Source organism: Microcaecilia unicolor, chromosome 1 (genome assembly GCF_901765095.1).
Source record: "Microcaecilia unicolor chromosome 1, aMicUni1.1, whole genome shotgun sequence".
Classification (NCBI taxonomy): Eukaryota; Metazoa; Chordata; class Amphibia; order Gymnophiona; family Siphonopidae; genus Microcaecilia; species Microcaecilia unicolor.
In genome coordinates, this window is record NC_044031.1 from 75,043,472 (window position 1) to 75,054,050 (window position 10,579).

The 10,579-nt window shown below is 42.4% G+C and overlaps 1 protein-coding gene across 1 annotated transcript; it reads left to right on the plus strand.

Annotated features, from left to right (window-relative positions):
* The first annotated feature begins 4,788 nt into the window (after positions 1 to 4,788).
* EN2 (engrailed homeobox 2) lies at positions 4,789 to 9,223 on the plus strand. The gene is made up of 2 exons (XM_030189911.1): positions 4,789 to 5,206; positions 8,907 to 9,223. Exons 1-2 carry the CDS (start codon positions 4,789 to 4,791, stop codon positions 9,221 to 9,223), a joined length of 735 nt encoding a protein of 244 aa, XP_030045771.1.
* Positions 9,224 to 10,579: the final 1,356 nt, after the last annotated feature.

Genomic DNA, 10,579 nt, shown 5'->3' on the forward strand with positions numbered 1-10,579 from the left:
ATACTTCTGTTATTTTTTTTTCAGTTTTTAACCAAGGCGGAGCACACAAAACACGCATAATGTTAAAAATAATAGACAAAATATAAGCAACTACAAGAGTTCACATCACAGGTCATATCTTGAAGTATATCTGTAACAATATCGACTAATATAGCTCAGTTTGTGGGATTCGGTTTTTTTCCCTGAAAGTTGCAGGCAAACGGACATCCTAATGCAAATGTACTTATCGGCCCGAACATTACTAGTTGCGTTATTAGAAGAGATTTTTGTGTATATATGCTGGGGGGAGGGGCAGGAAGAAAGAATTAACAAACTGCTTTGATACAGATATCAAATTTCCATGTTTTGATGTGAGTTGAGTCATCCTTGCCGCAATGTATAGATAAATATGGAGAACTGTATGAAACCTGGATGTAAATTCGATATCATATGCTGCTCTTGATTGTTTTAGAGGATAATTTTTGTTTTCATAAATCTTCCACGCCTCTGGAATATAAACGTCTTCTTTCTGAAATAGCTGACGTTAAAACCTTTTAAAATTATTTTTCCCCATTCCATAACACATATATATGGGAAAATTACTTTGGATGTGTGTGTGTGTGTGTGTGTGTGTGTTTTGAACATGCACTAGGAATACAGAACTAGATTTATACTCAGTATGTACAGACTAATCTTTATACAAAAATATGAGAGCAGGTATTCCGCTCTGGTTTAAATTTCCATCCACCATTCTGAAAAGCAATAAACTGGTTTTGAGAAATGGTGCAGGTGTCTGTGAGAGATGAGGTGTGGCTGGTAAAATGGTTGTTTATTAAGTGTTAGAGAGTAGGGACATTATTATTTCATAAGAAACACCCTGCTAACAATGAGATGGAAAGATGCATAGAGGTTTGAGTATTTTTTAACTGTCATCACTCTCTGTTTCAGCTATGATTGTGAACAAGGTTTAAGGAAGTACGGATATGTTTCTCCACAGTTTCTGCTCGAATCCTTCCCAATTTGTTCACCTCTAAAGGTTAAAAATTTTGCTTTTATGGAGACATCAGGACCCTGTAAAGGAATTAATTAGAGAATTACAGCCTCTTGTAAACATTTTACAGTTCGTCTTTTTTAAAAATAGCTAAAATAAATGTCCTATGGTCACTGGATTTGCTCCCTACGTAAATCCCTGCTTAATTCTGCTTTAGAACAGTTTTGATTTATCGGTGGCGGCGTTTTGAACTGACTGCAGCATTTTCTAAGTGGTTCTCTCAGATTGCAGGGCTCTTTACTGCCAAACGTGGCATAAAACAAGGAGAGTCCGAATGTTCCTCAGTTAATCTACTTCACCTACTAAAACGCGAAATGATTTTTGAAATCTCCTAAATGCGGCCATCTGTGTAAACGAATGTGTGCAGAAGAATTTCAAACCGCAGCACTTTGCTGTCTTGCAGAGAGGGTGTGAAATGTTCCTGCTTTCCTCCTTGTGACTGTCCCTGGTGGTGGTACTGATAGGTCCGGATCGCAGCCCAGAGATGACCTAGGAGTTGCCAGCCTTGCCTTCGGTATGGAGAGGCTTCAGTGCCAACCGGGTGGCGAAAGATATAGCAGATTAAAGTTTATCTAGCTGGAAGCAGCAAATGAGCCTGTGACTTATTCCAGCTCTTCAAATAAAGGAATCCCAGCATTTCTAGAAATGAACACTCAGCCATGAGAATAATATTGAACCCATAATACATGTAGCACTCGTCTCCTCCACTGTTTTCCCTAAGAGATTAAAATATGGCACCTTGTGGGGAAAAGACAGCTAGGTAGCCAATCACTAATATCATGTGTTCTTCTATCAGGGTTTTCTATGGGAAACAGGCTGAGTGTATAGAAATAAAGGAAGCCCCACGCAAGATCAGAAACTTCTATTTGCCCTTTGAGGTATTTGCTGTCATTTCCAGATATTTGCTAATTTTTGAAAAGAAGGTTCCATTGACGAAGTGTATTTTCACTTTTTTTTTTCCTTTTGGAGTACAAACTTTTGAAAATCTGGTGCAAGAGCAAAACTGTACGTTTGCAGAGTAACAAGTTCAGCCCAGAGAAATTGACTTAGCTTCGGGCAGGCAGGTATTAATCTAATGCCTAACACAGAAAAAGAATAACCAGTGATGGGAGTGACATCACTGGAGGGAAAGGGCCGCTTTATTTTCTCTTCTTAATCCACAGTATTTTTTTCACTCACTTTTGTGTGGGGAGAGAGAGAGAGAGAGAGAGAGGACGAACCATGGCGGCTATAGGACCAGAGGGAAGCGGCGGAAAAGTAATCTTTATATTTTGTAAGTTAGGTCAGCCTGCGAGGAAAATGACCCGCCACATATTTAACAAGTTTAGTTATGGGGTGCCTGGAAGACTAGGCATTCCAAGTAATTAGAAAATACTTCTTGAGAGACAGACAAATCGCTTTTCATGGGGCACGTCAAGAAATTAACCTCTGAGAGCTGGCAAAAAAAAAAAAAAGCACCATCTGATCTCAGCCTCTATCCCCAATGTGTAAACAAAGCAGGGAATCTAGAAGCTCTCTCCCAACGCCAGTCGTCAGCCATTCACAAATAAATGCAAAACACTGCCCTTAAAGCTGTAGGCTGCACTGTCCTTATTATTGACCTGTATTATTGGGCTATGGACCGGGGGTAAGTGCTGTTGTGTGCTGGAAGGATGAGATTCTTCTGGATCGGAGCTTTAATTTCTTAGTGTAGCCAGCAAAGGAATTCCCCCAGTCATAAAAAAAAAAAAAAGAGTTGATCTGAGTCACTGAAGAGATTTCTTCTTTCCCGTCTTCGGTTCTTTTAGTGGTACAGGCATCCTATGTTACCCCAGCTGTCAGGGCTAAGGATAGCCCTAATTATCAGTGCTAAGTCAAATATAACATCCTCATCTGCGCATCCCCTGCATTACCGCCTGCTTGTACTGTAGCTCTATTCCCCTCCCCCTCCCACGGCTGGAGTAGGGTGCCCCTTTCTCATCTGCGACTGGGGAAAGAAATGCTCTGTTTTCACACGCTAACGTCCCCCCCCCCCCCCCCCCCCCCACACACACACACCGCTTTCTCCTAAGCTGAACTGGAACAGTGGAATGAAGCAGCAAGAGACAAAGGGGGGTCGGTGCATCGCTCGCCTTCGGCTGGAAGAAGAGAGCCACTGGCCCAAAAAGCTTCTCGAGGCTATGTCTCCCTCTATGCACAGCATCCCCCGGGGGCTTCAGATCGGAGGGCTCTGTTACACTGCACAGGAGTTGTTCAGCTTTCGGGTGGGGAGGGGGATCTTAAAGTTGTTTGGACTTTTGGGGGGGGGAGGGGGCTGACGCTGGACTAGATATTGCAATTGGATTTTTTTAAATTGTTATTATTTGCGTCACCATTTTTTTTAGGGGCACTATCCCACCTCTTCTTGACTTTCACAAATGTAAGATCATCCAAGCAAAGGACCGGCGTGTTGCAGCTGATTTTCTATTCTCTTTTCTTGTTGGTTTTAGACTATTGATTACAGATTATTCCTAGCCTCAGTCTGATAATTGACATACACCCATAGGAAGGAACGGCTCGAAACTATATCTAAAACCCCAAACAAAATAAAATTGTTCTATGCATGATCAAAGTCATGAACTTTTTATTTCTTTTAAAAATTGAAAGTTAGTTTTATATAATGTGTAATTCACTATCATAACAGATTTCTCCCATAGTTGTATTTTGAAGCTATAACCAGAGGACGGCTGTACAGCAATTTAAGTTACTCCCTTTGTCTAATAATTCATTGTCCCTCTGTTTGTCTTCCTGGTTTAATAGTATTTCCAAAAATAGTCATTTGGAGAGAAAGATCAAGTCCGCTGCCTGACTTGCCAAAATGCAAAACTGCATTTCCAACAAAAGAGCCCCTGCATAAAAAGCTCCTTTGTATCACGGGCTTATTTTATAGCGTGCATGCACTTTTGCAGGGAATTGTGGGATTTCTCCACGGCAAATAACCTGAGCATTTTGTAAATGATATACTGTAAAATATTACCGAGTCAGACAAAGATGTGAGGCAAAAGTGATCGAAGGGGTAAGCGCTGATGTGTCTATCTCTTACCCGGGATGGCCATTTCTGCACATTTCTTTATTCGTAGGTGAAGGCGACACTATCACTTTAAAGGTGGGAAAGGGGGAGTAAGGGGAGGGGGCAGCCGCTGTCAGAACCGGGCCGCCTCGCTCTCACGTGACGACATCCCGCCCTCCCATTGGCTGAAGGCACGTGTCTAGGCTACCGGCCTGCGACGTCACCGAAGGAGCTATATTAAAAATAAGAACAAAAATCCAGAGTGAAAGTATTTCAGGTTGTGTTAAGTGCTTCTAAATTTGTGCACCGTCCAGAGTTTGTGTTTTTTTTTTCCTTCCCACAAAAGCACTCGGGATCTGTTTTAGAGCAGAAGAAAGAGGTCCGCTTGATACACCTATAGCCGAGTGACCGCTCTCTAGGCTGATTACACATATGCGCGCGGCGATATTATCCGGGTGTATATACGCGTATATACATGGCATATGCATACATAGGTCTCCTGAACTCGGAGAAGGATTGCGCTCAGGACCCCGCCGCTGCGTGACACTGAGCGGTGAAAAACATGCAGACGTTTAGGAGCCTCGGATGTGACAATTAAAGAGAAGCTGAAAAAAAGATAGGAGAAGAGACGCTCCGCTCAGGTGCCGGCAGGAGACAGCTGCATGCTGCGGAGTTGAAGCCGAGAGTGGAGCAAAAGCGGCGGCGGCGGAGCCCCTTCCCCCGCCTGGCTATGGAGGAGGAGGAGGCGGCGGCGGTCGTGGCTGAGCCCCAGCAAGCCGGCTCCCTCCGGCCCTCCCTGCTGCTGCTGCCGCCCCCGGCGCCGCCCGCCAACCTGCCGCATCGGATCACCAACTTCTTCATCGACAACATCCTGAGGCCGGAGTTCGGACGGCGCAAAGAGGGCGAGCAACGGGCTGGTGCCGAGACTTCCTCGCTGGCCGCCCCCGGCCCTGCTCCGCCCGTCACCGCCCCCGCCCCGGACAAGAAGGACGAGGCGGCCCTGGAGGGAGCGTTGAAAGCGCGGGGCAGCGATCAGTCCCTCAGCTCGGACTCCGACAGCTCCCAGGCCAGTTCCAACACGGGCAAGCAGCCCATGCTGTGGCCCGCGTGGGTCTACTGCACCCGCTACTCGGACCGGCCCTCTTCAGGTAAGCCAAGGGCGGTGAGCCCGGAGACCCTGCCCGCTAGCCCAGGGTAGAAGCACGCGACTGGCAGAAGCAGCCAGAGCAACATCATCATCTAGAGCTATGTTTCTAACCAGGGATATCGAGTGGCAAATAAAATTCACATTGCCTTACAATGTGGCATTCATTTTAGGCGGAAATGTTTTAAAACATTAGCGAGATCGGCGTTTAAATACAGGATTTGGAGGTGGGAGGGTTGGATTGGAGTTCTAGTAGCATAACAAAATAAAAACCCTGCAAAGTTATGCACAGTATAACATAAAAAACTAAAACCATACTATTTTTTCCAATTGAGATAGATAATGGACCATATTTTATTTAATATGATGCTATAATAAAGATTTATTAACAGGAAATGAGTTTATCTCAATATTGTTAAAATATTTTTGTGCACTCCTAAGCGGTGAGTTAGAAGGTGGGGGGGAACCTTTTATGTATTGACTTGTACATTTGTAAAAGTGTTGTACATTAAAAGAAGTACCAGTCACATCTCCCAGTTAATAGGCCCAGTATTTTAAGTCTGCCAGGGTGGGCTTTGCAGATGGCTAGGGAGCCTTCTCTCTACTGTGTTTTATCAAATTCACAGCACTTTCATTTATTGCACTTCATAAAAGGCCAGTTTCCTGTTTTTGGTGCAACATTTCCGCACCACTGCTGGGTCTGGAGAGAGGCAGAATTCTTGTAGGCTGTGATGAGTTTTTACACGACTAACATACGATTAAACAAAAATGTTCGTCCCTTCTCTAGATGTGGGAGGTTTGTTGGTAGGATTTTGATAACTGCCACGGTGGGGAAGACCTGATGGTAACTTAGTTCAGGGAGCTTGGAAACAGTACTTGCTAGGAGAGAGACTGGCACAAATATATTATTATTATTATTATTATTATTATTATTATTATTATTATTATTATTATTATGTTTAATTCGCTTATCTCGATATCTCAACATTTTAGGGGGTTTAGAAAAATCATCAGTAGTAGCAAAAATGTTACCAGAGGGAAATCTTGGCGGTAGATTTTTTTTTTCTTAAAAAAAAAAACTGGACAGATTTTAACGCACACGTGAAAGCACAGAAAAAAGATATACCCTCCCCCCATCTGACTGAAGCAAATTAATATATTTTGAGTTTAATGACAGTTATCGGTTTCTTTCTTTTTTTTTTGCATGAAATTTAAGAGCAATTCTTTAAATTTTGTAGAGCTTTAGGAAAAAGTAGAACCGAAATTGGAAATCGCTCCATTGTTCTCCCCTCCACCTCTTTGTTAATATTTAATTAACATAAATCCTCACAATGGATCAAGACCACATTCGATATCCTTTTTGTGAAATCTTTACAATAATAATCATTTTATAACTCTTTTTATACATTTTATAAACCATTTTATATCAAATGAACGTTATTAAAACTGTGAACTTTATCCATATATATTCTTTCAAATATGTAATAAAAAATAGTTTAACTTTTCTTAGGTTTTGGCTATATCTTCATGTCCGCCTATAAATATATTTCATTTTAACATAACCCGTGGATTTAAACTTTTATAAAGCTTAAATTCTACTTTTACTGAAGCACAAAAAACAGCCCCAGTGAAAAATGCGTGGTTATCTGTTTTGTTTTATTTTAACTCCATATACTCGGCCTGACCAGGCAATAAATTTACTATCACGAGCATCTAAGTAGGTTTGCACTTATTTTTTCTACACCTCAATAATTCAGAGACAATGATTATGTTAATATTTATTACAAATGATTAACCGATTCACGTAATCATTACACTCTATCTGGAACACTTCTTGGAAATTTAATAAGAATATATCTGGATTGTATTAAAGGAATCAAATATATATATCTGAATTAAATATAAGTTTAGTCAGTGCGGTCTGTGCACGGTAGCATTCGGAAGCGCTGGGGAAAAAAACTGGGAAGCAATTTTAAAAAAATGTTTGTTCCCTAAGGGGTGGGGCAATGCATATGATGCACTGAAAAGTTTAGCATTTTAAAATTAACAAGTAATGAATATCGGTAATTATTTGTAGTAATCTTAAAATCCAACCACACTCGGGCTAAACGGAAGGCTCCCTTCTAAGACTGGAGAGGAAATAAAACGGACTGGTTTCAGACAGGGTACATATGATTCTGTAGGATGGAGACTGGGGGGGGGGGGGGCTGAAGATAGTCAATATTACCGTCTGCCTTTGTAAAAAAATGACTTCTGATTTGTACTTGTTTTGAACCGCTTTTTTCTCACATCTTCGGCAGCCAGTAAACCCAGCTTTTTTGTTTTGTTTTGTTTTCCAATCGCTCCTAAAGGTCGATTTTGTTTAAAATTCTCCCATCTCCAGAAAGGGTAGTAGGTGAAATAGTGTCCACGTGTCCTGGCACTTAAAAATCTATGTGACTGTGAGGAAGGTAAGATTGATAGCAAGGTTATAGTAAAACACACACACACACACACACACACACACACACACACACACACACACACACACACACACACGTGTGTGTGTATATGTGCGTGAGAGAGAGAGAGAGAAGGCAGGGGAAAGGAGAAAGATGGAGGAAGGGAGGGAGAAAGGGAGTGGGAGGAGGAAAAAGCAGTGCTGGGTGGAGAGATAAGGCGAGAGCTGAAGACCAATGAGCCCTGGCTGGGATTGCAGACCCCTAGGGCCCTCACCCCGGCCGGGAGACCCCTTGTCTGTCTCTATAGACAGCAGCCATCTGAGGCCGAGTGAATCACGCCTACTAGTCCACAACAGTGTGCGTGATTTGAGAAAAGTGTATGTCTGGTGAACCAGTTTTCTGTGTGTTTGACCCGCCCAATCTTCGTTGCCGCGCTTTTTGTTAATTAGATTTTCAGATTTTGGGGGTAGGGTTGGGTAAAATAAATTTTAAAAATACAAAACAATAGAAGTCTTGGGAAGAAATAAAACAATGAGCTGGTTGGGGGTGAGAGATCAGGCTCCATGCTTCTCAGTGCAGGAGTGCTCCCCATATTCTGCCCCCATACCCATCCCTTCCGAGGTGGGTCAGGGGGGTTTACCCGTCCAAACCTGAACGGAGCCTGTATCCTGTGCCCCTACACCCCAAGGGCGGGGAGAAAGAGCGAAAATACAAGGCTGATCCCACAAAGCCTTGGCTCTGACCTCAGCCTCCTAGCCTTGGACCTCTCACACAGTCTCCCACCCCACAGCATACACTACCCCTCTTTACCCCCCCCCCCCCCCCCCCCGTGTTGACTGCCAGAGTGGGCAGCGAGAATCAGATCTCAGCTTTACAGCGTTAAACCAGGCCCCAAACACGGCCACATTTTCCCCTTGCTATAATATGTATGTGTGTTATATTATAGATACAGATATATAGAGAGAGAGACACACACACACACACACACATATTTGAACACCCTGCCCCCCCACCCCCACCCCGGTTCAAGCGATTCTGTGCAGAAGCCTTTGTGAAGAAATTGTCAACGTAAAACCAGTTCTGTCACAATCTTTGCCTAATTTCTTGAAATATATTTTGGTACTAGGACTAAAGGCTCAGGAACTGATCACTGCTCTCTTTTAGCACTGGGGGTAGGATTTTGGTAATTTATGGGGGGTTTTGCTATGCCGTGTGTCTCCCTTTTTTTTTTTTTTTCTAATTATTATTTTCTGCGGACCTTAGGTCCAAGATCTCGTAAACCAAAGAAGAAGAACTCAAGCAGAGAGGACAAGAGGCCCAGAACAGCCTTTACTGCCGAGCAGCTGCAAAGACTGAAAGCTGAGTTTCAGACTAACAGATACTTGACTGAGCAGAGGAGGCAGAGTCTGGCCCAGGAACTCAATCTGAACGAATCGCAGATCAAAATATGGTTTCAAAACAAACGAGCCAAAATCAAGAAAACCACTGGCAACAAGAATACCCTGGCGATGCAGCTAATGGCTCAAGGACTTTACAACCACTCAACCACTTCGAAAGATGGCAAATCGGACAGCGAATGAAAAGGCGGTCAGTTTTAATTCAGAAGTTATACAATGCAATAATTTAATGAATAAAGGGCCAGTGTACAAAGGATATACCAGCATTAATGCTTAAAAATTGTGTATTAGATTATACTTCTGTAATATTCTATGTACAGTATATATAATTTACAGGCAAGGTGTTGTAAAATGTTAAAATATCTGATTATAACATATTTTGGATTTTTTTTTTTGTTCTTTTATGAAATTTTAGAAGCTATCTTTATGAATTTTCTCGTGCTTGGGATTTATTTGATACTAAGCGCTAGGAATGAAGGCTGGACGGTGAGACACTGTTAAAAATTCAAATCAACTTGCTGAAGTCCAAAGATTTTATTGCTGCATTTCACACAACTGTGAGCTGAATAAATAGATAATTTGTTCTTTAGGGGTTTTTTTTTTATTTATTTTTAAATTTATTTTATTTTTTTTTTTGTTTGGGACAAAGCAGGAAGGATATCAGTAATATATAGCCTTGAATTAAAAACTGTCGGTTTATAATTTGTGCAGTGTTTGGTTGAGCGGCTGCTTGCAGGGAGCTGGGGGCAGGTCGACGTGTCCCGGTGCTGACACCTCGGCTGCTTCTGCTCCTTGTCACAGCTCACGTGGAAAGTTCTCACGTCAGGACTGTGGAGTTGTAAATAAACAGCCCAGCGTCTGGAATCAGAGCTAGGGGAGGCAGAGGGAAATTCCTGGCTTGATCAATGCGGAGCAGCAGTTCGAATCTTTAATAACCATACATTTGTGTTTATGAATAAGGGTGGATATTTGCTTTTTTTTTTTACACAACTGCAAGTCTCGACGACAGGCGGGTGGTGGTGGTGGTGGTTAATAGTGAGGCCCAACAAAACCTCACAATCCCCCTCTCTAAGCTTTCCACGAGGAGCAACCTTCCACCAGCACCAGCACCCAGCTCAGAAACGAGTATGTTACAACATTTTCCCCCCGCTATAAAAATGTTTTGTTTTCCTTTGGAAAAAGTTTCCAAAACTTTACAGATCACGATATTTAGAGATGTCAAGGGCCTGTTACACTTATAATTAAGAATACTATGGGTAGCGGAATGGGGTGGTTCATTGGGGCCTTTGGACCCTACACAGTATCAGCAACTGGAGAGCTTGGGTGCCTGGCTGGATAGTGGCTTATTTGGCCCTTCCTACCAAAAAGATGTTCTGCTGCCCCTGGATAATATTTCCTTGATGATTTAGAGCGAATGTATCGCTTTGCCTTAAAACGTTTATTTCATAGCTACAAGAAATATGCATTGTACAATATATACCATCCCAGCTCTTAAAATAACATTTTCACCCTTCTAAAACTGCAAATATTCATTGACTG